Source organism: Helicoverpa armigera, chromosome 13 (assembly GCF_030705265.1).
Source record: "Helicoverpa armigera isolate CAAS_96S chromosome 13, ASM3070526v1, whole genome shotgun sequence".
Taxonomy (NCBI): domain Eukaryota; kingdom Metazoa; phylum Arthropoda; class Insecta; order Lepidoptera; family Noctuidae; genus Helicoverpa; species Helicoverpa armigera.
Window position 1 is genome coordinate 2,753,979 of NC_087132.1, and position 27,940 is coordinate 2,781,918.

At 35.6% G+C, this 27,940-nt stretch overlaps 2 protein-coding genes across 2 annotated transcripts in view; one reads left to right on the forward strand and one right to left on the reverse strand.

The window, feature by feature from the left end:
• Positions 1–435: 435 nt before the first annotated feature.
• Positions 436–7,742, forward strand: LOC110384394 (androgen-dependent TFPI-regulating protein). The gene is made up of 4 exons (XM_049840443.2): positions 436–728; positions 1,157–1,294; positions 5,421–5,641; positions 7,273–7,742. The coding sequence occupies exons 1-4, from the start codon at positions 522–524 to the stop codon at positions 7,466–7,468; spliced, it is 762 nt and encodes a 253-aa protein (XP_049696400.2). The 5' UTR covers positions 436–521; the 3' UTR covers positions 7,469–7,742.
• Positions 7,743–8,026: 284 nt separating this feature from the next.
• LOC110384345 (ATP-binding cassette sub-family G member 1) overlaps positions 8,027–27,940 on the reverse strand; it is a 33,696-nt gene continuing 13,782 nt past the window's right edge. Inside the window, exons 2-11 of the mRNA XM_021345584.3 lie at positions 20,704–20,874; positions 18,827–18,963; positions 15,740–15,885; positions 13,621–13,859; positions 11,682–11,932; positions 11,255–11,423; positions 10,675–10,775; positions 10,135–10,290; positions 9,526–9,731; positions 8,027–9,082 (exon numbers count right to left, since the gene is read on the reverse strand). Of these exons, the coding sequence (XP_021201259.3) occupies positions 8,941–9,082; positions 9,526–9,731; positions 10,135–10,290; positions 10,675–10,775; positions 11,255–11,423; positions 11,682–11,932; positions 13,621–13,859; positions 15,740–15,885; positions 18,827–18,963; positions 20,704–20,874 (1,718 nt within the window). The 3' untranslated portion in view covers positions 8,027–8,940. The remainder of the gene's footprint in view (positions 9,083–9,525; positions 9,732–10,134; positions 10,291–10,674; positions 10,776–11,254; positions 11,424–11,681; positions 11,933–13,620; positions 13,860–15,739; positions 15,886–18,826; positions 18,964–20,703; positions 20,875–27,940) is intronic.

The window sequence follows — 27,940 nt, forward strand, 5'->3', positions numbered from 1 at the left end:
GATGATAATATGCTTTGGCAGACTTTGGCTAAAAAAATCCGGAAATACTATACTACGGATACTATTGCTAGTTAAAGGTTAAGTGGTAGATACTACGTAGTTACTTAGGCACATCTTCTGATTATACTATAAGACCAGAGAGCTTAATGTTCAAATATACACAATGACGCAAACAATTCTCAGAATATGCACTTAAATCTCCGATATTGAGGAAAACGTCCTAAAATCCGCAAAGTCGTATTGAAAATATTGTTGCCTACCAAAATACTTTGTGGCATGTTATCCACGAATCAATAACAATAAGGTGTTAGGAAAGGATACAAAAAGGTCAGTGTAAGGGCGTAAGGACGTAAGGACAATGCACAAGATTAAACATTTTACAACCATCGGTATTAATTTAAACTGATAGGAATTGCGTAGATAATAATTTTAAATGCATCGAAACGTCAAACACGCCAGTTTGTTTACAACTCGCACTATATCGAGACGCGTTTGTTTACTCGTTTAAAATATTAACCAAAATGTCGAGTACTCCATTAAGAGTAAAATACGTTAAAATCAATGGCTTTCCATTATTGAACATTAGGTTATTTTTGTACAGTGTGGCGTTTGTTCATCAAATTGTGACTGCGGTGGTGACTTTAACCATAGATATGTCAAAAGATGAAGATCCTGTGGTCAGGAATTACATGCTCGTGCGGTGGATGCTTATCACATGCTGGTTCAATGTAACTATTTTTAATTTTACTTAGAAGTAAGTTATCTAGACATCTAGAGATTGTAATGCTACCTTCGTCTCTCGCCTATTTCTGCCTCGAGGCCCTTTTGAGAGGGACCAACATATGTTTAGGTATTCTGACCAGATTTATGCATATTTATGAAATCTTAATATTTAACTCCTACCCATTTTCAAGTAAAACTTTAGCACTCATATAAATTCAAAGGTTTGGTGGCAAGATAATTTCGCTATGAGAGTGAAGGAATAGCGAGAGCATCTAGCTGTATTTGCCACATTGCTTGTGCCCTATTATATGTCCTGCACAGATAGCTGGTCTCCTAATGAAAGCAACTGCTGTTGAGTATCAGACTATGAACCATGATTATTTTTCGATATATTAGAATTCAAGTCTCAATTTATTTTTCTTTTCGATTTCAGGTGATACTGCTAGGGTACTTTCCGCTGTGCCTCTACTGTGACTGGTACGAGAGAAAGAATGAAGAGTCACCTCACGTTCAGAAGCTAAGAATACTCCGGGACGTGGTCATGACTTCCATTTTGGTGCCTATCACGACTGTGAGTAGTTGTAGGACTAAACCTGATTCTGCTAGACCTAAGTTTCATAAAAAAATTTACTTGTCTTGCACAAAAGGCTTGACAGATGTGAACTTAAAGCATTATTATTATTTAATTAACTTATAGAAGAACTATAGAACTTCACCTCTCCAGTGCCGTAACTAGCCTTTTATGCGCCCGGTGCGAGCTTTCAAAACTGCGCCCTTGAAAAATGCTCTAACCAGGCTCTGACAATAAAGTGGACTAATGTGCATAAAAATAAATCTATCTATTTTTTGTTTACGAAGGTATAAGTACTTAGTAGATTTCTTTAAGATAAAAATTGTTTATTCAAAATCTATCTCTCGCACGCTAGTGCGTCAGTAACGCCGCACGCGTAGTTAATGAATAAAATCAAAGATAAAGGGAGGACCAATGAATGTGGCTGACAGCAATGATAGCGTAACGTGAACTATATGTACATCTCCTCAGCTAGATAGACAGATTTGCTTAGAACTTCTAAGTTAGAAGTGGCGCCCTCCAAATGAATATAGACAGAAATTGTCTCATAGTTACGGTATAGGTACTTTTGTTTGTGTATGTAATATTGCGAGCAAGACAAGGTGGATTTATATTTGTCTGATGCGTCGTGAAGTGACGCGTCAGAACTGTATCGGTTCCATACAACACGTTACGCACTAGTGTGAACGTTACCATCCTACTAATATTATAAACGCGAAAGTTTGTAAACATGGATGGATGGATGTTTGTTACTCTTTCACGCAAAAACTACTGAATGGATTTTAATGAAACTTTACAATAATATAGCTTATACATCAGAATAACACATAGGCTACAATCAGTGCCGGCTTTAATTCTACTAGCGCCCTGGGCGAGATTTCTACGGCGCCCCCAACTGCAATTGAAATCCATACGAAAAACAGAGACATATGTAATGTAGTTACCGATAGTGCGAGCGAAGCGAGCGCGAATTTTTTTTTATAGTTAACAAGTCATAGCAAAAATTACGTAAAATGTAGCCCAATCCTACATAAGTTATTGCTGGTTGGTGAATGCAAAAACACGGGAACACAGGTTCTGATTGCGCGAGCGAAGCGAGTGCGAAATTTTTTGTTATATTTTAGAGCTCAAAATAAAAATGACTTAAAATGTTGCCCAAACGTAGATCACTCTTTGTTGGTGTTGGCGCCTATGAATTAAAATTTTGGGACTTAAAGTAGTACCATAAATAGAAACTAGAAGTTACTTTCTAATTAATAAAAGGACTTAAAAACGACGCTACCTTTTTGCTAGGGTAGACAAAAAAATGTTGAAAAATAAAAACAACTATAAAGTGAAGCAAGCCCGAAAAAGCTTTTTTGAGATTTGGATCACTAAAAGTCCTTAACATATATAATAAAAGGCGACTGTGAAGTGAAGAAGCCGCGAGCGAAGGGAGCGCGAATTTTTTTGAGTATTGGGACATTAAATTCAAAGTAGCTATATGTGAAAAACCGCGAGCGAAGCGAGCGCGAAAATTTTTGAGTTTTGGGACATAAAAGTAGTGTATCTAACGCGCCCGGCATTGTATGACAATACATTAATTTAATTGAAATTTCTTGGTCCAGGAGCGTATCGCGGCGCCCCTGAGCCCGCGGCGCCCGGGTTATTCGCACACCATGCACCATAGGTTAAGGCGGCCCTGATGCTATCCATATATTTGGATACAGTTCTTGTAAGCTGCGATCTTTGATGAAAATTAAAACAAAAATAGGAGTAAAATTCTGATCAAGGATTGGTTGGGGGCGCCTGCGGCGCCCCTTATGTCCGGCGCTCTAGGCCGTCGCCCAACCGCGCCCTACCCTAAAGCCGCTACTGGCTACAATTTATAAACATATTGTTCGATATACTAATCCTGCGCAGACGAAGTCGCGGGCACCAGCTAGTACTAAATGTATGAAACCGATACCGTTCTGACGCGTCACGTCACGACACATCAGACAAATATAAAACCACCTTTACAAGTGTTGTTGTTTCAAGAACGCTTTAAAAATGCCATATAGATATAGATAGTACAGAGGGCGCGTCTACACCATATTCGCAATAAAACAAAATGTACCTACTAACTACCATGCATGAAACAAAACTAGATACTGGTCTGGTCATTTCTGCGCCCCTCCAGGGTCTGCGCCCTGTGCCTGGGCACCGTTGGCACCGCCCTAGTTACGGCACTGCACCTCTCTAGTAGAAGACTCGTAGCTAAGTGATAGCTGCACGGGCCTATCGATTAGTAGGTTAAGCAATCGCATCCAGTCACACACACATCCCATCCGTCCATTATCATCTTGTCATGATGAGTTCCTCCATCTTTTTTTTAAAGGCACTTTTAATTGATTGGTCCCGGTCGTCATTTGAATATCTGTTATATATGTCTGATAATCAGTATTACCAAGTGGCATCAGTTTGAGGAGGTCAGAGAAGCAGTCACTCTCAAACTTTCAGCCAACCAGACCAACCCCAATGTATTTGGGGAAAGTCTAGGCAGATGAATGATAGGTACTTGATAAGGTTAGTATCTTTGCCTAAATTGATTTGGGAACGTACCGTTATCTGTATTGATTAGAACGTAGGCACTATGAGTTGGCGACTCAAATAAGGATAGCAATAGGCAAGTATTAAAGTTAGTTAGCCTTGTAATAAATCCAGGCAACTAAGTACAAGCCTAGTTGTTTAAACAGCTTAGTAGTGGTAATTACAAACCTGTTTTGAGTACACATTTTTCATTTTCAATCTTTAGGATTTAAAATCAAATCATTCGTTGGATTAACCTGTGAATTAAATTGATGAATTATATTTATTTATTTTGGATTAAATAAAATGAATTACTTAAATTCGATGTAACCATATATGATATAACCAGATGCAGCTGAGTGCTTTACAAGAAGAGACTGATTCTGAGCCTAGTTACTCGAACAACTCAATACGCCTTGGTAACGCCAGCGAAGGACATTCAAAAGATATTCAAATGACATCTTGCAATACATTAAAATAATCAATCTCAATTGTAAGATATGAGCCAGATATCGGTTAGATATACACATTTACCATTACAAAGAATACGATAATTCTTGCATAGATAGTTGCGATAATATCAAAGTATCTCAAAGAGAAATGGAAGTCAATTGTCTACCTATAAGAGTTTGCACACTGCAAACTTTTAGTCAGCTGGCAGTTTGTTTGGGCCACAGTTTGGGCTTATAAATCAGTATCAAAATATAGAAACTTTTATTGAATTCGCGATTTTCTTTAAAAAAAACATCGGGCCTACCTTTGCCCGACTATTTAGTCTACAGTGTGCGGGGTTCTTAATCGTTTTATCGATGTATCCTAATCCTATTATTTAATATTCATATCGGAAATCCACCTTCAGCAAGCATGATGATAAACATTCATTCTTTCTACGGGTGAAATAATCAAAAAAAGTTGCATTCCTCGATTTAGTCTGAAACATTTTTTTAATCGGCCCAGTAATTCCTGATTACTTACCACGTTCAAGAAAACAAGTAAACTCTTTAGGAGTAATAAGATATATTTTGGACTTTTATTATGTAATATTTTAGGTAAATACTTTAGATAGCTCGATTTCGGAAATAACAATTATAGCTTCTTTACAAAAATAAAAACGGACCTATGTTGACAAAGTGTACTGATTCACATCAATATCTTTTTGAATTGGGTTGTTTTACTGTCTCTAACTTGAAATTACTTTTAAGCCCATTGATAATAATTATGTTTAATATCAGAATAAGGAAATGTGTACGTAATAAACGAAACGAGCGAAGCTATAAATTATCACCTTATCAAAATACCTGACCAACCTTACTATAGTCAAATATGACTGCGAATTGAGTACTATAAGGAGACTTATAAAAAATACTGATAACCCAAAGCATTAATATAATATCTAAGAAGCCAAATTAAAATGTTACTTTAATTAGTATAATAACATGTAATTGCAGGTCACGTATGTATTGTATGCTAACTCCAATTAAAACTGCTTGGTTATATCCTTATAAGACCAAGTCAAGGAGCGCGCTGAATTAACGAAAACAGGAAAATATACTTAAATGTTTACTTTCATTTCCAGTTTTCCGACGTGACATTCTGGATGCTATACAGATCCTACTCCAATATAATAGCACCAGATCGCGTGTGGGAATACCTGCCTCCTTGGGCTCAGCACTCCTTGCATACAATCTCCATGGTGGCTGTGGTCATAGACCTGATCATCACACCTCGAAGAAGGCCTGATAGCATGAAGACTGGACTAGCTGTCATGTTTGGCTTTTCAAATGTTTACTGTCTTATGTAAGTATCTTTTGCTTTGGATATTAGATTGTAGCAGCAAAATTGATTTTCTTACTTTTTTGCGCAGTCGGTTAAAAAGTAGCCTTCTTCGACCAATGGGCTATGTAACACTGAAAGAATTATTCAAATTGGACCCGTTCCTGAGATTAGCGCGTTAGAGCAAGTAAACTCTTTTACAATATTAGGTAAAGTACCTGTAACGTAGATAATGTTTTAATTTATTGAAGCCGTAGATTGTCACCTACTATGTAAAAATGAAAAACTGTCTTTGAATGCCAGTGATGCACTCATTGATAGATTATTACAGTGTTGCCTTATCTTAAAATTATATACCTTATCCATTGCAGTGGTCATAGAGGTCAGATTGTAGACAAGTTTCGGATATGAACCAACACAAAAGTTGCGACAAACATTTTTTTTGGTGTTCTGTCATATTGTTTTTTTATTTATTTTATTTCACCTCAAAAAGTTTCAATGAATAGTCATGAGAGGTTGAATAAAGTCCAAATGGCCATATCAAATGAAACATGGCCGTCTTTGGACTTTGATATTTGTGATAATTTGCTATGTGCCCGAGTTCCTAGTTAATTGCAGAGCAAGGCTAGATTCAAGACTAATGGTATCAAAATATTCTGTATTTAAAAGCTGTTTAATACTTAATATTAGTTACGTAATACTTAAATTAATACCCGTTTGTCAAATCCCTTCGTCCCTGGGGAACTGTTTCCCGCATCCGGATAAATAGATACCCATGCTCTTTCTCAGGCTCTAGACTATGTATGTGTAACCTTATTTACCCTAGTGTGATAAACCTGTAGTTGATTTGGTACCTAATTGAGAACTTTAATTTGCGTATGTGGAAAACTCTGTCTATGATAATCATACATTCGGAACCCTTGTTGGGCTAGTCCGACTCGCACTTGTCCAGTTTATCTTGATATAAAAAGAGATTATCCTTAACCATACCGTTATTATGTATAATTACTGTTTAATTTGTCAATTAAGTGCTCTGAGAATAATAACTGGTGGTTTCTGCTCACGCGCATTTATTCTATAACACTGAGTTCATGGGTGTTATTATTCTAGTACAGGTATCTTGATTAATTAAAACCAGTACTTGTTACAAGGCATAGTGTTATAGTAAATCACGTCTGACACTAGGTACTAATAAAATTGCGTAAAAAACTGTGCCTTGCCTGTGTGTCCTGACGGACGGACGGATCATTATTTCATGCTGTAACTCCTCAAAAATGGAAAGGTTTTTTTTGTAACACAGATAGTCTAGGAATATAGCCTGCAAAAGGACATAGGACGATTTATTAAATTATGTGTACATATCATCATTTTTCCAGAAACCAATCGAAATTTTGTAAAAACTGAGGTGAAAACATTTAAAAGACATGCAAGTGTTTTTTTTTATAATTATCCATCGCTATTCTTTGTTCTAAAATAAATATATACCAGTTACGCGTAAGTAGCACCTACGTCTTGTCCCACAGTAAGCCACATCCCCCAAAATAGGCCAGAAATCAAACATAGTTTATCTTCCTATCAAATAAAAATTACATGACAGCCTATAGAACTCAAAATTTGTTAATCTTACTTATGTCATATATGTTTTTTCTTCGCAGGGTCTACATATTTCTTCTGTTTGGTATCCCGGTGTACGCATTCCTAGCGACTGCCAGTGACGTCCTTTTAATAGCAGTGTTCGTGGGCTTTCACGTTGTGCTAATAACCAGTTTCTATGTACAATGGCAACTTATTGACTACATTTGGGGACGGAAAGGGACTTTATCTAGTACAAAGTTGATTAAAATCAGTTAGGAATCTGTTTTTACAACTTGAATCTCTTGTAGAACTTGAGGTTAAAGACAAAGTCAAGCTTTTCCGTTGCATACGAAAAGCTTTGTAAATTCTTGGATTCAGTTATTCTTGAAATATAATTTATTCTCATTATAAAGCTATTAAAGTTTGTGATTCAGATGAAGCAAGAATGCCTGTTTAATATTCACAATAATCAGTATTTCGCGAAATGTATTCGCGTAGTGTGTTCAGGATGTGGTGCTGGTGATTTGAATGTTTTGTTGTAGTATAAACAAAAAAATACCTTAATTTATGTACTTTTGTTTTATTTAGTTGCCTTATTATAATAGGCTTCGCTCGGTACGAGAATCTAATCTAGCGCCCTTATCACAGCTAGAGAGGAAATTCAATGTGTTCGTTTTACGAACTTTGCCATTTTGCCCTTTTACAACACCCATCACACATATTATAAACTACACTATGTGTCGTTTACCCTGTGCCTGGGTACCAACGTCGGTACTGACCCAGTTTCGGCACTGATAAGTAAGCAATCAGAGGGGAGAAATTGAAACAAAAAAATACCAAAATTAAAAAGTTTAATGTTACAAAAAACATATTTACAAAAATTATCACCATTTATAATCTTAGTTCTACCTACATATATAATAGTTCAGTACAGCCTATAAGTTTATATATCTACGTCTAGTTACAAATAAATACCTAATTGAGCAACTAACATAGGCAAGTAAACTAACACAAAACATTTGTGTACATATGTTTCCTACAAACTGGTAGGTACGATATCATGTCATACAACAATATTACATTTATCCACTAATATTACCCTATTATGATTAGGAAAGATTTAATGGGAATCTTCGAACGTATGGACGTCCTACAAAAATTGTGCGAGAAGACGTCAATAGCTTCGAGCAAATTTTTATGTATGCAAGAGGATAAATAGACATTTAATTTTAATCTTCTCAATCTTTCAATTACAAAAATATATTCATTTAATAATCACCCTTTGATTGGAAGCTAATCATAATCCAAAAGCTACAATATTATAAAGTTTTACGTCATAAAATGCTCTCATACAAAAGACCGCACAGCCTTTAATTTAAAAATATAAATAAAGAAGAAAAGCACAGTAATGTGTTTGTATGAAAAATAAGAAATTACGGTCAAATAACTGAAAAGAATCGAAATATTTTGGAAACTTATCACAGCTCTGTTTATTTTTGACACTTAAATAATATTTTTATGACACAGTTTTTAACATGACCTTTTTCAAATAATTTTAGTACTCACTGTAGTTTTGTCATGAATCGACATACAGATGCGTAAACGCACATTTGGAACGAATGATTTCTCGCTTTATCAAACAATATTAATTTCGTAAAGCTTTTTTCTTTAACAGTCAAACAGCCAATTTCTCTTCCGACTTAAAACTACAAACTCCCAGAACTTTCCTCATCATGTCATGACGATGTTTACCGCACGGCATCCAGTTTCCACTTTAGAAGTACGAAGGCTGCGATCCTGAGGACTACCACGAAGACGGACAAAGCGAGAACATCCCACCAGAACTGGTCGGGAGACATGGCTACCTCGTTGAGGAAGGTTCGTGGATGCCTGTGAAAGAAAGGATAGAGTTAGGAATGTGGATTGCGAGCATGGAATTTTTGAAACAAGTGAACCAAGAAATTCTGAATAAAGTGCCATGTACCCATTTGACATGATCTTAATTTTTCAGTGACTTTACAAAAAAAAAAAAAACATTAATAAGACCAATTAAAGTGATTAAGACCGGAATTTACAGGAGCATAATAAAAAATAACATGTTTGTGACGCGAGATAAAAACCCGTCATAATTAAAGACCATTAAGATTAGACCGTGGTTGCACACCACAATTTATTACATAACTACATAATGCATCACAGAGTAATCATTTTTTTTTGTTCAGCCTTTTTATCGTCCCGCTACTGAGAAAGGCCTCCTCTCTCACGAAGAAGGATAACATTAATCACTACGTTTGCTCAAGTTACTACTAAGTTAACTATGAATATATACTCACTTGTAATGGCAATACAACGCCCCATTGCAGTCCAGGATAGGCCTGTTGAGACCGTAGATGGCACCGATGAATCCTTCCAGGCCATACCTCAGGTACGACACATAGGAACCCCAGCGGAGATAGGCTGGCAAGTCTCTGAGGGTGACTCCGAAACCAGCGAACATCATCATCGGTACTGACAGCGTTGGGCCTAAGAATGTGCCGTTCTGGAAAATAAAATAGGAGATACGAATTAGTGTGTTGTGGCGAAGTCTTTACTTATGAATCTCTACATAGATGCCTCAGTCAGTTTTTTTCTTGTATAAATATAGGATTGCTACTCCTAGAAACACTAGGAGACAGTATGCCACAAACACATCACCTAACTACCTACCACCTACTTATTATATTGTAACTCTAATTTTTAGTTACTTGAAACTTTGAAATATCTAATTAGGAGTATGTAAGATCACTATCAAGTCACTATTTTGCTTTTGCAACTGATGCTCTAACAAAAAATAAATATAAGCTAATCGTAAGGTTTGCCAGATCACAAACAACTCTTACCTATATTTTGTCACATAATTATACCTGACACCCCAACGAAATTAAAATTAGTATAATACTCACAACAACACTAAACACAGCACCGATCATGAGGCCGAAGCTCTGCGCCACCAGCACGGTGTACAGCGAGATGGCGAAGAACATGGAGAAGCGCACGATGTCCAGCGGCTGTGACGACATCGTGTACACTATCACGCTGAACACTGCACATCCTACTATCTGGAATGGGTAAGGACATGCTATGAGTATTTTGCAGGATTGCCTAGATGACTTACTGATTGAATGATGTAATTTTTTGGACTATGAAGACTTATATGGGGCGTATTATGACTACTCCATATATTATTTTCTCTATTAGAAAAGTGTGGTGTCCAAGGGCCGATTTCAACCTGTCCGTTTAGCGAAAGATGGGGCAGTAGACATCCTACGGCCTGAGGGCCTGAGGTAATGATGATGGTAGTTATGAGATATAGTCTTGCATAGATAGATACATCTTCGACTGACAACGGTTTTAGATCAGAGACGGAATTAAGGACCATAACTAAGGTGTAAAAGATAACTCTATATCTTTTCATTTGTTAGTGGTAGACAATGTTAACTTACCGATACAGGTAGATCGACGATTGTTATAGACGTATAAAATGATCCTAAGGAGTACCATCTATTGAAGTGCTCTTTGGACAATATCGACATCTCATTGGGGACTGAAAACAAAGAAACAGCACAATGTAAACAAAACGTTTTATAAGATACAGTATCGCGGTCAGAAATGATCGATCATAAGCTAATGTTATCTGATACAGAAAAGGTTAGCACAAGTACTTTACAAATAAACTAAGATGCAAGTATTTACATTCTAAATCAGAACAAGATATCATCTCAAAAATATTTCTTTATCTGAACCAGTGCCACAGAAAACATAATTTCTCTTTGCAGATGCCGTTTCAGCAAACATTCTTTGACCTCTCATATACCCACAATAACAAGACAATAGAGAATCTATATTATGTGTCTCGTGTTTATCTGGCTAAGGCTGACGAAGGGCTAAAGAAAGTTGAAAGCCTTTATTTTCTTCTGGCTGCCTATCCTTAAGTGGATAAAGATAATTGATTTGTGAAATACTGAACTACTATACTTGAATGTAAACTATTATATACTTATGCGGAAACTATTATATACTTACAAGTAAGGATAGTCAGCATCATAGGAGACATCATATGGTGCATGAGTATCGCGAACAGCAGGTTATAGTTCTCTATGACTCGGGAGCCCTCGTTACCAGCGTTGATGAACAGGCTCCCCAACATAATGCCTACCACCACGTTCACGATCAGACGCAAGTGGGTCATCGTCTGGAATCAAAATTAGACGATTATTGATTCAACGTCTTCTTTCACCATTACCCATATAAGCTGGTCTACAGGAAAACTATGATTACTAGCTTATATTCAACAATTATGCACTGCTTTTTGGGTAATATTTAAATATAAGACTAATCCATCAAATCCCCAAAGTACTTGATAGTATTACTGAGAAACACCATCTCCCATTTTCAGGCATCTAGAAACATGTACATGTACGATTTAAAGCTACAAAGTATTAGCACTTACCGCATCTCTCTTAGCCTTCATAAAGCCTCTCTTGATCAGTACTCTGAGCTGGTTAGATTGGCTGGTTTCCTCGTCTCCTCCTGTTGGCTCCGTGTCTCTCAGTACACTCAGTGGCAGCAGCTTACGAAGACCTTCCATCGTTGGAATATTCTGGTGATCATCCAACCAGTCTAAAGCTCGCCCGTTCTCAGATTTATTGGCCATCAGGTCTATTTTGTCTTGACCGTATTCACCACATGATAGCTCGATTACTGAGGATAAAAGAGACAAATAATTAAATACCGGATTACATTGGTTCTGATTTTAATGCTTTACATAAGTCACCTTCGTGATTGTATTCATTCTTATGTTGTTACTCTGAAGCAGTTGAACATAGAGGAGGTTTAATACTAATTGTTTTTATTATCGTTCAATTAAACTATGTACCTCGTATTGGTAAATAAAACGTGGGGCCCATTAACTATTGCTGTAGTACTTTCTTCTAGAGGTATAATAGGTGTGGATTGCATCGACTTACTATAATCGTAACTGGAGATTTTGACAGTCAATAATCAGCCGTAGCGGCTTCACCAGCGAACGCCGAGCTCATGATCTACCAAAATATAAAGATATGCTTTGCCATAGGTAGGATTTCAGAGGGCCCCACGTTTTTATTTTAGTCTAATATGACCGGGACCACCTACGTAGGTTGACAGGTAAGTAACAATTTTTTTATTTTCTAGTTTTCAGTGCACATAAGATAAAACCGTTTAACTTAAAAGTTTTTTTACCGATTTTTTATTTTCTAGTTTTTAGTATTTAATGAAAATGCCTACCGAATATTCCTCATTCTATCTAATTCATTAAGTGCATCATTATTACACGGTCTCTTACCTGACAATTTATTACAATCTAATTCCTCAATACATAGCCCTTCCAGATACTTTTTTTTAACGACCCCAAAAATCATCACATGACCTCTCCTGCTGTGGGTCAGCAGCGGTGAGGGAGTGCCAGACTCTTGACTAAAAACCGTTTTGTTCCGTCGTAGGCCTTTTATGTACCAGGGCCGCGGTAACTCTTTCGAACAATCTCGCAGCCCAGGCAGGCCTTGGCCCTATTGGGCCCCGCTGGAGTTACCTACTGACAGTTTTCTACTTGTGAAGCCCTTTCATTTGATACCCATATTGGTGGAATTGATAAAAAATTGTTATCAGCCATTTGGTAGCGGCGGCCATCTTAGATTTCAATTTTGCATAGTAAATTGTATTCTACTTGTTGAGACCTTTCATTTGATACCCATGTTGATGGGATTGATAAAACCTAAGTTATCCGCCATTTTGTAGAGGCCGCCATCTTGGATTTTAATTTTATATAGTACATTGTATTCTACTGGTTGAGAACTTTCGTTTGATACCCATTTTGATGGGATTGATAAAACCTACGTTATCCACCATTTTGTAGCGGCCGCCATCTTGGATTTCAATTTTTTTGTAGTATATTGTATTCTGCTTGTTGAGCCCTTTCATTTGATACCCATATTGATGGGATTGATAAAATCTACGTTATCCGCCATTTTGTGCCGGCGGCCATATTGGATTTACAATGTTATTGATATTACTATATTGTTTTGTCATCGGAAATAAAGGTGTGTACCAAATTTCAGATCAATCTGACAATAGGAAGGCACTGAAATTTCAATTTCTAAATTTGACCCAAGAATGAATAAATAATAAAACAAACGGGGTGAGCTAAATAAAACCGTTTAATAAACTATGTACCTCGTATTCTTTTCAACCAATAAATAGAACCCATCCATTTTTAGGGTTCCGTACCTCAAAAGGAAAAAACGGAACCCTTATAGGATCACTTTGTTGTCCGTCTGTCTGTCTGTTTGTCACAGAACTACCAGGACTACATAACACATGAAAAACTTATCCAAAAACAAAAGCACACTCACTATAATCAGCAGGGTTGTGATAAATTGGGCAAGGTATTCCACCCTGCTCCAAGTAAGGCACCAAATTCTTCGTGGTGCCCTGGTACATGCACCTTCCAGCTGCCAACACGTATACTTGGTCGAATAGCGCGAAGAGTGAGGCTGATGGCTGATGTACCGTGCACACGATGGTTCGACCCTGGTGCGCTAGGCTCCGGCAAAGCTGGACCACTTGTGTGCATGAAGAACTGTCTAAACCTCTGTGGATTGGGAAAAATAAGATTAATTAATACACTATTGTATAATTAGAGACAACAAGTACGATAGTAATAAATTAATTTGGACATTGAATTGGTATTCGCCACGAATCAAATAAAACTTTTATGGTCTCATACCTTGTTATTTTAAAACTTTATTTAAAAACTTTATTAATCCAAGAAACAGGGTACAATATTTCTTTTTCCACAACAAAAATCGCTTAATACAACTACGTAGTACATGACTTAGTGAGTGGAAAAGAGCACCTGTAGCCTGTACTAGTTGAATAACTGTATTACAGGAGACAGGGTCTTTCGTCTTTAGTGTGTCAGGTAGTTAGCAATCATTTTGACAATTATGACAGAGCCTAATGTGTAAGCCAGTGGAAAATAGTTGCGGATACATTTTAAAGAGTATAAAAGTAAAAAAAAAAACTAAATAAATTAAAATAGAATAAAATTGTAAGCCTGAGTCTAAGTGTGTGTAAGGGTGTGTGGGTGTACGTGTGTGTGGGTGTAAGTGGGTGTGGGTTTAAGCGTGTGTGTGCATCGGGAGTGTGAGTAGTATACCCCAAGTATATAAACCAAAGTTCTATATAGTTGGAGTTAATAGACATTCCGTCTGTTTGTATGTAAGGGTCAGGAGCCAGTCCTTTAGCAATATTTTACACTTCGTGAGAGAGTATGCATATATACTAAGGTACATATTTGCCTTATTGTATAGACGGGCAGAGAGAACATAATAATGTCGTTCAGCCAGTGCTGTCTTATGACGTACTAGAGGGCAAACATGAGTTTTACGTCGCTTGCCTTTAAAAAGATGTGGGTCATACTTCAGAGACTTATGTTTCCTAAGAATTACTTGAAGCACAAAGAGCTGTCTTGCCGTCAGAATTTTGGACTCACTGTGTAAAAGGGACGTAGGGTACATTCGCGGTTTGTTCAACATAACTTTTAGGACAGCTCGCTGCGCTCTTTCAAGTTTTAGGAATTCCGTTGCACAAGCACCACACCACGCGGTTATGCAGTATGAGAGAAGAGACTGAGCTAGAATGTGTGCACTCATTCATTTCTAGAGGTACATTTATTTATAGTGTGGGCTCTCTAAATAATACTTTTACCTATTCCTAATATAGGTATTCAAAGTCAATTTTGATATGAACCTCATTAATAAATATAATAGTTTACTTTACAAGGAGGGTGACCCCATTCTATATAGTCACGTGTAACCTCTGTTTGTGCATATTGCTGCTATCGTTATGTGCACACAGGGGTAAAAGTTCAAGTATTGAGGAAATTGTATTTATAATATTAACTATTAGCCCTAAAATAGAACGCACGTGCAATTACCATACAGAATACGACACCAGAGAAAATGATTTTGTTTAATTGACAGTAAAGAAATGTTTTTTCTGATATTTGCAATAGACCTTTATCTAATTTCGACCTTCTTCTGATAACAAGTAGCTAGGGGGGATTACAGAGTATTTACATGATTGATTCAAATAGATAAGTTATCTAGGTGTTAAGCTCTTGCTCGCAAAAGTTCGTGTAGTATGGGTCCATAGAATTTAGTTGCACGTAGCCAATGAATTAAGCAGAGACCCCACACACTGCAGGCTAAGCAACCGATGGTTGGTGAACTATTTATTTTGAAAGTAATCGTGAATCCTATCATACTTTTCAGTTGGTCCGACACTTAATCGTTGCAATGTGTGGATTACCTACATACCTACTGATTTATGAGCCTGATCACACTAATATCCGATATTAATTATATAGTGTTCTCATCATCTACCGAGCCTTTTCCCAATTATGTTAAGGTCGGCTTGTATTATACAGCGTTCTCTTAGACACAATCATGTAGGTAGAAGTCTACTTACGTGGTAGGCTCATCCAGAAACATGATCAGTGGGTTGTTGATGAGTTCCAGCGCGATGGAGAGCCTCTTTCTCTGTCCACCTGACAGCTGTGCACCCCTCGTATTCATGTGCTCGTACAGACCTAAGTTTGTTAGGATATCCTCGATCTGAAAAGACGTACATAATATATTGAGTTAGGTTTAACATGCCATCCTTCTCTTTACTTTAAACGTGATTATAAATGATGAAAATGATTCTAACTCTCCCATAATGGGTCTGCTGGAAGAGATTTCTTATGAAGTAAGCTGTGCCTTTTTCTATTTTTCTTCCTGTCTGTATTAAATAAATAAATAAAAGTGATTGTAAATGACAAAATTATTTTTGCTAATTGCTTACTTGTTAAATTATCTAGCTTTGTAATTGTCATTAATCTTTGATAGACTGAAGGGCATTTGTTTTTATCCGGGTTATTATTTCTTAGAAGTAATTATCTCTAGATGCTTGGATATAAAAGCGGAAAATAGGCAGTTAATTAATAATTCTACTTGCAAGTGTAGAATTTGTATTATATGTAGCATTATTTGTAGTACGATGATATTGATACCGTAAGAGATTTCGCAGACTAAACTGTCGGCCGATAGTTGGCCCATTGGTTGATAGTTTATTTTGAAAGTAATCGTAAAATAACACACCCAAACTATCTGCCTATTTGTTTACATTACCTATTGCTAAAATTACCTATTACTCAATACTTTTGCATTTGAAAATGTTTTATAACTGATTACTTGCAATAAACACACATGCACACTTTTACCGTAACGCGTTTGCAAAACATGCAATTTGCCAAAATTGGGTTACCAACCGTAGTGTCATTAACTTCTGCATTTGTATGTAATTTTGTGCACACAACATGCAACAGTATATTATATTAAGTATGTGTTATTTTAACAGGTATGTTTTCAAGTAATAAGTTGAGAGGCTAGTTTTACTTGGAAGCCAATTTCTCAATTGTAACCAAAACTTCAAAAGTTATTGTGTGGTTAATATTGTAATATTCATGAATTTATTTCTTGTGAAGTTATTTTTAAGTTAGCATAGTTTCGTAAATAAGGTAACGAACAAAATAGATATTTATTTTTATTGTTTCTAGGTACAGTAGACCGCACATCAGTGGTAACTGTCATGCACCTTAACTCAATAGTAATAAGTACGATATTCCTATAAAACTGTTACCACTGACCTGAAGTTGACTGTACTACGGCGAGAGGACTACAAATACTTAGGTTTCAATAAATAAATACAAGCTGTTTTGCAAGTCTTTTGTTTTTAACCCCCGACGCAAAAACGACGGGGTGTTATAAGTTTGACGTGTCTGTGTGTGTGTGTGTGTGTGTGTGTGTGTGTGTATGTGGCATCGTAGCTCCCAAACGGATGATCCGATTGTAATGCGGTTTTTTTTGTTTAAAAGGTATGTCAGTCGGGAGTGTTCTTAGCTATGTTTGGTTGAAATCGGTTCAGGTCTTCAAGGTCATCAGCTCGTTTGCTAGATGTGATAGGAATGTTACACGCTCAGTTTACTTGCAAGTGTATGTGGGATCTGAAATTGGAAACACTAATGTCTTTTGGAACCACTGAGCTGGTCTGCTGTTAGGGCACGAAGATAGGAGACGTAACCCTGAACTGCCTTTTAGTAAACCCATCGAGTTTGGGCTCGTTGAATTTGTCTTGACGAGTTCTCTTCATGTTTCTGATTGACGAGAACCTGATGCTGGAAATGGGATGTGGCGGATGAAACCCTGGAATGCCGGAATGAAACGGATAAACCGATTTATATTTTTGCTGAAAATCTAGAATGTCCAAAGGTTAATCTTTATTGTTTCTCAATCTGTGCAATTCTCCCAGAGCCAGTTTGTCATGAGGATTGTTAAACAGCTTCCTTTGGCCGAGATCGCATATAACGACCCCATCTTAAGATAAAATAAATTAAATGAAAGAAGGAAAAATTAAGGAGCTCCTTTAAAAAGCATGAAATAAAATTAAATTATAATTTAAAAAATATGAAAAAGGGCTAAACCCTATAAAAGCTTTTAACACTAGGTAAACTAAATTTTGACGTGTCGGGGGACCGCTTTCTACCTTCATAAATACTTACATAAATCAAAGATACCTACCTAATTACAACATTCGTTTAAAGAAAAAACACGTATCTAAAGTAATGAATTAGAGCGGTCCCCCGACACGACAAAATGTAGTTTACCTAGTGTTAAAAGTTATTTTTTGCTTTTTATAGGGTTTAGCGTTTTTAACCTTTTGTCATAATTATTGCGTACTTTTTTTGGGTCGGGGGTTTTTTTAAATTTATAATTTAATTTTATCTCCTTTGTCTTAATAATGCAACAAGTGCCAATGCATGTTCACAAAGAAAACATACGTAGGTACGTTCGTTATGTCCGAAACAAATTGTATCAAAATAAATACCCAAGTCATGTCCAAATGCGACCATTAACGGCCAGTTTCTTCATCAAAAGTTAAAGTTAAAGTAATGTCTAAAGTAAAAGTAACTGTCAAATTCGTATTTTCAAGGCTAAAGTCACAGCAAAATTCATAGAAAAATTTAATTTAACCGTTACTTTTACTTTAGACATTACGTTGACTTTTACTTTGGCTTTAACTTTTGATGAAGAAACTGGCTGTAAGTCCTACGTGAGTTAAATATTTGCATTATTTGAGCACATTGTGAACATACACCTAAGTTTATTGTAGTTCCTGTCAATCGGGAGAATAGTTTCAAAATATTTGGAATGCAAGCCATGATTGGTAAAATTAAAACAAAATCATTTTTTTTTAACTAAACAGATAACAGTACTGTTATCATATTAATTATTTTTCACGAATGAATTAAATGTTACCTACTATTTAAATTCATTACCTAATATTGTTAATAAAAAAAACTAGAATTTAGGTCGTAAAACGAAAGATAAGATCGACAGAATACAAGACATTAAAGTTGTCAGTTTTATGAGTTTGTTAACATAATGATTTACCTACATATTTACATGTAAAATTATACATATTTTTTTCTATATTCTCATTAAAAATTCAACTTACAACTTCTCCTTTCTCGTATTTGTCTAAGTTGGTCGGCAGCTTGAGATCAGCGGCTAACTTCATGTTCTCTCCCACGGTGAGCAAGCCTTGTAATCTGTCGTCCTGTTGGATGTAGCAGGACATCCTCTTGAATCTCTCTGTAATTATTGAAAAGGAGACTTTATTATTTTGGGATTTTGTCAACTTATATGTATAATTCGACCCGTGACATAAAATTGAAATATAGTCACGGCAAAATTACACTTTCAGTCATACTATACATTTTATCGAAGCTGTATCTATGGGAGATATCTACTTAGCGCTCTCCTATTACCTACCATTAATTGCTCAGAAATCTAGTTCATAATCATATCATATCTTTTCACCCAAACAACCTCGCCATCGTATAAAAAATATGAAATATGGATTATTTACTACTACATACATGTGTACAATATCATAGCATTAAACTCAAGACCTCTAAAATACCAGTTTGACACTAAGACCTTCCTCGCAAATTTTTAAATTGATTTATAGTTATCCGATTAACTTATCGAATAATCTGACAAAATGAATATCACCTCTGTCATATCGATATGAAATCGTGCATTCGAGATTGACATGTAACACGATCTTGAGAATCGATTGCACTCGCTTCACACTGATCTGTGCGATTCAAGAACTTGTCTAGGTCATGGTTACCACAGAACTCAGTAGTAGTTAAACCACTACAACTAAGATAGGATTTAAGTACCGATATGTGGCGAGTTTTAATAAACAAGAAATATTTTATTTGCTTACGAATGGTATACAATCATTCGCTAGCAAAACGATTCGTTTCCATGCCATTTTCGATTCCATTTTATTTACTGTGGTAGGCACAAACAATACCTACCTAGGAAAAAAATTGTAATCAGAACATATTATAATTTGTCCGTAAACTACATACACATAAAACATTATTTTTTAATTTGGCAACAGAGCTCTTGAAGTTGCATCAAATTAAGTTATTGAACATTGAATTGATATTGTAAAAGGAAAGGGAATAAAATAACAGTTTATTTAGAGGTCAACTAAAAATAATATTCTGCATCTGCTAATAAACCTCTCTGCATAACAAATTCTATATTTAGACCTCCAAAATCTGCATTAAGAAAAAAAGGTCATTCAAATGGTCCTAAAATTGACATATACATACATTGGAAGACACCATGACTCATATTATTATCAACGAAGGTAGATAACATACACCCGTGGCAACCATCACGTGAATAAATTATTTATCACGGATGCAACATGAATGTATAGATCTAACCCAGCATTATCTCAGTCTAGAATCCGGGTCCCCGGTTCATAGCTAATTATTTTCGCGATAACAGCTGCGTGAGCGCAATCTAATCAGTTATTGATGCAATCCGTTAATGAAGTGCATTTTGTATTTATTTGCATTATAAATTGGTATTTTAATATAAGTATTTTTGGCAAATTGTAAGTCTCTTTTTTGAGCCAAGGACAGATCCTTGTGGCACCCTGGCGTTCAACGCTTGGTACTCAGAAATTTCTTTTGTCACAAAAAATATGCGTTTCTCAAGTTACATTTTTATTTATTTATTTATTTGCATCAGGCATCTGAGGCCCATAGAAAATACAATACTTAAATATAATAACATTAAATTATAATACACTAATACATAATATATAATACATCATTACATTTTTATGAATGATATTATGAGTATGCGTGCGAATTTGTTAACGAATTTGCGTTATTTTGCTTGACTGTTTTACAAACTATTTTGTTTGTCTTTTGCCCGATCATGGGTTAGATCGAGTAAAAATTTTGCATCCCTAAAATAAATAGATCGAAGCATAAAGAAATGACTTTGAAAGCTACTTACTCATTATCCTCCCTCTACCATTAATGAACACAGCACCCCCCACTCCAGTGATACGGTATCCCGACAGCACATCCAATAGGGTGGACTTGCCGGCCCCTGAGGGTCCCATGATGGCGATGAGCTGACGAGGTCGAAGGCGGCCGTGGACTCCATGGAGAATCTGTTTGCTGCCTGCAACAATGACGTTTGAATTTAGAATTTAATAAAAATATTTTTTTGGACCAATTAGCTGTAGTATTTCATTTTAGAACTTCATCTGTGTACGTTGCCGGTAATATATTTTTGAAATAAATGTGTAATTGTTTATGTTTTTTAAATCTGTATTCAAATGAACCTAACCGCAGTTTTAAGGCTGACTTGTTGACCTTGTCTTCTGGATTTATCCACGTGCCAGCACTTTAGTTTTATTCCAATTGGGAAAATTTTCACTTATAATACCACAAGAGCTTCAAAATTATCGGGTATTTTCCGATAGGTTCGTTGCAAACAAATGAAGGAGTCAAGTTTTTCAGGTTAAAAAATAACGAGCGCGAAGCGCGAGTGATTTTTCCTGAAAAACTTGACGACTTTATTTGTTTGCAGGGAACCTTGAGGGAAATGCCAGATAATTATGAAGCTCGTGTGGTATTCGGGAGATTATTTTTCCGTCCCAAATGTCGGCCACAACCTGTCAGTTTGACGTAGCAACGACCAGAGAAAATATTCAAAAAATTTTCAGTATAATACCATGTAGGTTGTACCACGTGACGTCGAATGGTGCAATTCTATTGGTCGATATTTGGGTCGGAAAAATAATCATTAGTATTTATAAGCGTGAAAAAACCCACAGTAACGGCATTCCACAATCAACAAGTATGCAGACAGAAAAAGGTTATACGAATCTAAAACCATTTGCTCGTGTGTTTCTACCTTATTCCTATATCTTCCGTAACAATAAAAGTTTGACCACACAGCACGTGACGTTCAACTGATAAGAGCCATTTCCAAAAACAAAAGCCGAACTCAATTTCCTGTAATTCGTCAAAATATTGACCTGCCTTCCTCAGCATACAAAAGCCACCTATTTACTCGTAATTTGACCCACATGGTCCTATACAGTTTCCGCGGTTCGTCTCAACCCCGATAACCTCTGTTGACGTCAGAGATTACGTTCTGTTGCACTTGACAAGTAAAATTGCCAGTGTGTGTAGTTTAATTAACACTCACATATCCTGTCGTTAGTCGTCAAGGCTATGTGTAATCTTGAATTTGTCACTTAGACGCTGTAGGTACTTTTATCGTGTAATTTTTAATTGGCGAGCTTGAATTTTTATTTTGTTCTAATCGTGTTGTAAATTCGCGAGGTTGAGCTGTTTCTAATGTTTTTGGAGCATTTTCTTAAGTCTGTTAACTGCTTGTATGTCGTTCATTAGAAAATAAATTTTGAGTATATATAAATAGGTACAACGGGTTAATAGATTGCTGTCTTGATCAAGCTAAAGTCAAATAGCAAATTGTAAATCTGAGTAAGTGTATTGTTCGTTGTGAAAATTACAATCAATTTTCAAAGTATACAGTTGTTTTAAGAAAGATTGTCCGTGAAATTGGGCCTTTATGTTAGATATATGATATCATTGATAAGCTCCTAGTTAAGCCAGTAGATTCCTATCGAAATGTGATCGGTATAGCAACTAGATCAAATACATACTTTGACCGATATTTATACAATCAGTGAAGCAATTCTGTAGTATCAAAGATCACTGTTCATAATTGCACCATCACTAACAATAATTAATCGGTTGAGTATTAATTGAAAAAAAAAACCTTTTTTACGATTTCTTAATTAGTGATAAGATAATACTTTAATTATTGTCTATATACTAAGTTTAACTAAGTATCTACATACCAAATTTTTTTTGTTTTGGACACATTAATTTAGGTTCCTAAGATGATTTCATGGTTGAAATAAAGTGTGCCTATACTATAAATAGATAGGTAAAGTGATATAAATAATATCTTTATAACGAGGCATACTAAACGATGTAGGTGTCATTAAATAATTATGACTTATGATTATTATGAAGAACGTAAAGCGATATTCTTACGAAGTGACTAATGACCGTGAATTATTTAATTGCTTTTAAATGTGTGTTGAAACTTTGCACGTTTTAATAAAGAGTATTGAAGTGACAAGAGCATTTAGCGTTGCTTCTATATTAAACTGGATTATATTTTAGAAGTCATATTAACTTCACCTTGGCATTAAGAAGGAGTGGCCATGCAATTTGTTGGTGTTGGTTTGCTGTTATATGTTTATTTATGTGTTTGTGCTTTTTGTATACGATATTAGCATACATGTACAGTGGCAATATGTATATGTGGTGTGGTGGTGTGGTATGTAATATATGTGGTGTAATTGCTATTTCTAATTAGTTGTAGTATTAGTAGTAATATCATCATGCACCGAGCCTTTTTCCCAACTATGTTGGGGACGGCTTCCAGTCTAACCAGATGTAGCTGAGAACCAGGAGCGACTGCCTATTCTAAATTAGTGATAACTAACCGAAATATTGAGTCAAGTCCCAGAAAAGCTTTATACACACGTATGTGTACTTTAAAAAGAGTGACACACGCAAGCAACTTGATCTTCACACTCCCTCAACAGATTTTATCGAATTCGCAGATGCATCTCGTCACACAAAGACACACCCGTATAAAAACAATAACAAAACAATACATGAACTCTGAGAACATGTACTGCGCAAAAGCTCAGCAAGTTAATTGAGAAAACAAACACGTTTGTACACAAAGTGATACATGAACATGCGCGCGCGCACGATAACACTGTAAGAAACGAGTTTAACAACTGTTTGGCTCTGATTGCAGATGACTTGCTGAAAAATTTTGACATTTGGACTCATTTTTAATAGTATAATTTTCTTGTTATTCATAAAAATACAGTTATATACAAAATATTTTTATTTATTTTAAAGGATGTTTTTTTAAGCTTAGCCTGGATTTGCTAACACTAATATAATTAGGTATAATACATGTTGTATATGACACCTACATATTTTGAGCATGCCTATTGAAATTTTTAACTGTTACTCATACTTTCATGGCTCCAGTATTCTTGTTGTTATCTCTACATGCCTAGATAGATACATGCTTTACGATTCAGTCATAAAGATAGCTACCTGATACTTTACATACACAATCATATGTGTGTACACAACACGTGTCGTGACAGACAGACCGACATTACGATCGGCATAGTGAGGAAAGTAAACATCTTTGTTCGAAGGTATTGTCCCACGAACTAACAGCTGATTCATCGAAATGTAAGTATATGGTACAAGTATAACTCTTTCTGAGTAACTATAGCGATTTCAGGAAACACTGGCAATTCTTAGTGAAACAATTTTTGAGGAAAAATGCAAATATTTAAATTTAAATTAAAGAAAAAATTATCTTTAGTCACATGTCATTGTACTCAGAAAAAAAGATGTAGATATGCAGGTAGGTTAATATGTCTTTTATGACCATTTAAATATATTCTTACATTTACATATTATAAGCAGAAGTAAATAATTTAAGTATGGATTAATTAGGCACTTATATGATGCAGCTAACCACAGTCCACTGTGTAAAATGGTGAAAATGCTTTATATAGGATAATTCCTCCTACAATATGGGCCATTTCCAAGCAGTGGACGTTTCTCGCTTAGATGTCGTTTTGCTCTATTACCTCTATTCATCCATTAACATTTCAAATACATACAGACACATAAGAAGCCGAAAATCGATCTCAGTGGCGTGCACTTGGAGAGGCCTCTGTCCAGCAGTGGACTGCGATAGGCTGATGATGATGATGATGACATAAAAGACAAGCCATATAATCATATTTTTTAAAAGAAATTTCGTTAACAAAGGCGTAAAATTTCGCAAGTCGCGTTACGTCAGAGGTCAGTTCGTCGATTGAGATACAACGACCTATATCCGCAGGTATCAGCTGTGAGTGACGTCAGAGGTTGCTGACACCGCCACGATAATGTTCGGCCGATGCCGAATACTGACGAACGAGCTCTTTGTGTACAATGTAGTTTTAATATTCGGCTTAGTTTAGACTCCAGATCTAATTCAAATTACAAACTGTACCTACCAAATTGTTGTCAACTGATCTTTTGTAATTTAGCATGTAATTTGTGGAGATAAATAAAATAAATAAGCTGTGCCTTTGTACTATCTGTTCTATTTTTCTTTTTCTCTGTATTCTGTGTGTGTACATAAACAGTTAAATAAATAAATAAAATAAATAAATTTATAATAAGTATGCACGTTCCATCTTGGGGAAAATGTCGCTGGTACTCAACCAAGTTTAATGAGGTTTTTTGCAAAATAAAATAAGATGCAAAAATGTTAGTTTTTTAAGCATGCTAGGTACCTACTGTAATACTGGTTTGTTAATATTTCTTGTTTCTTGTGAGAAACTTGCTGACTTGACTTGTTCATTGCATACAAAGGTATTACAAAAAATACAGCAATGGCAATGACTTTTGTCAATGAGTTTTATTAAAAATTGTTGCAAATATATGCAAAATAGTTCTTAAAGCTAGCGTTGTGACGTAAATAAGCAAAACACGGTTGTTCACGAAGGTGTATTTGGCATAACACGAGGAAATGCAAATGTTATCAGTTATCTGACCGACCTTTCTCATCCGGGATGCTCGTTTCCCGATAGTTTCAAAGTCAGACAGCTGAGCAGACATGCATTACACACATGGAACTTTAGAATCGTAAATAAGGAAAATTTTGAAGGAAAAACTGTAAAATTAAGAAAAAATATCTAAAATCTGTGGTAGAAGTTTGCAAAATATAAATCTTTAGATAAATATAATTTTGAATCTTTTAAAAAAAGGTGTTTAGTTATGTATATTTTATGCATACATTCAAATATGAAAATACATACAAACATACATAAAAATACTGATTAGTTATACCTACCTATCACAACTAGTTTTTGGATTACTAAGCATTGTTGTCATTTGCGTCAATATTTTTTCATAAATAACGTTTGGAAGATTTAATTTTAATTGACCTACGTAGATCAGCGTTTATAGGTCCGGTTCATACTCTTATATTGGATTTTGTTGTATTGTGCATACTAAGTATATTGGAGATATGCAGCTAATTGCACTCAAAGTCATAAGTCAAACATAAGTCTCAAAACGGTAGTATTCCATAGTCATACTTTTAAATTAAATAGTTCCTAATTCAGAATATCTATAAGACAATAATATTATCCCTAAGTCCCCGCAAGAAAAACAATTAAACATTGTTACAATTTCTAACGAAATATACTTATACTTAAATCTTTATTAAGTTAGATCATCTCTTTAGGAGGCGTATCTATAGATCCGTGTAGGTGAAACGATTATTCTTTATTGCATAGAACTGACGTATTTTTGAACTGTAGAAAAACAATTTCTGACGTCTACAAACCGGCTCTCAATTACTAAGCTCGGATTAAATAAAGGATTTCGTCATTAGTCAATACTATAGATAGTAGGTAGATTTATGATACTTTACACCTATTTCCAAAGACAGCCACTATGTAGGCTAGATAAGAGATTTTCAGTTAATTTGTAATGAACAGCTGTGAACAATAGTTCGATAATAATGTGGGTCGGTTGCAACACTGCCTGGCCTCGCTTCTAATGCTTGGGAAAATGATAACGGTGTTTTTTTTGCGTGTTACAAATGTCCATCAAAATTTATCTGTCACTGAAAAATGTTCTTTTAACTTAAATTATTAGCTAAGTACCTAGCTACTTATGAAACGGATTTTCAGTTAAATAAAATATTATACTCTGCGTAAACAGGCTCTGTATAATGAGCTTTTACGACGTTGGTTCTAAACCTTTTTACTGAGACAAGACACTGGCCACAAATGTGCAGCAAAGAAAAAAAACACATGAAAATCGATATGTTCATTGTTGCTAACTTGTAACTCAATTAGTAATACATTTAATTACAGTAGTGACTATGCTGGCACAGTTATCTAATCAATTCAGCCTTTGAAACGTTTAGTCATAATTTAATTCAGAACTTACTCAGCTCCTATCTCGACCACTAAAATGTGTGCTCAGAAAATACCATTAGGCTGTGTGGTTTTGCTACTTTTTAGCCGACTGCCGGAAGGACGGTAATAATGACTATCTTAGAAATTGATCACTAACATTAATAAATACTAGTCTCATGAATAAAAACATAAGGAGTGGTGGTGATGCAAAATCATTGCGTGTTAAAGTAAATTTAAGCATACATAGTATGTCGTTTTTAATTCAATTTTTTTTTAAATTTATTAGATAAAAAGTTGTAGTAGAATTAATGCTGGTTTCTAGACCTTCTTATGAACAATTTTATTTGTATCTTATATCATATTGTTTGTTTTAACAGCACTTTGTAAACACCAACAATCGATCGGCTCAATCATTGACGCACGCGCATAAAGGGTCAAAATACACAGATAAGCCAATCCGTCTTAGAGACAACCTTTAAGGGCAAGGCTGATGACGAAATCGAATGTGCGAGCAATTTGTCACAGTCCTATGATTTAATTATATCCTACTCATTTTATAAACAGGAAATATTTGATTGTTTGTTTGTTGTCACAACTCAAACAAAACTCGGTCGTGGTGGCCTAGTGGGTAAAGAACCAACCTCTCGAGTATGAGGGCGCCGGGTTCGATTCCAGATCAGGCAAGTACCAATGCAACTTTTCTAAGTTTGTATATACTTTCTAAGTATATCTTAGACACCAAAGGCTGATGAGATAAGGTGAAGGAAAACATCTTGAGGAAACCTGGAGTATACTTAAAGCACAGATTATATAATAGTTACTTAAAGTCTGAAATCACCAACCCGCATTGAGCAAGCGAGGTCATTAATGCTCAATGCCCAGCAGTGGGACGATAAGAAGGCTATAACATAACAACACACAACATAACAAAGAAAACTACAGCCATTTGAACTTACTTATACATCGTTTGAGAAGTAACACTATCTCTTGATATTATAACATGATAGGCTGCATTTTATTCGAGTACGGGAAGAAGTTCCCCCTATACGCGAGTGGAACCGCGAGGAACCGCTAGTCAATATTATACATGATAGTGTTAATTACTGCGGTTTGCTTAGTACTTTGATACAGTATGTTTGTGTTCAAAGTCCAAGTTGACCGCAAGTGTAAAGTTCA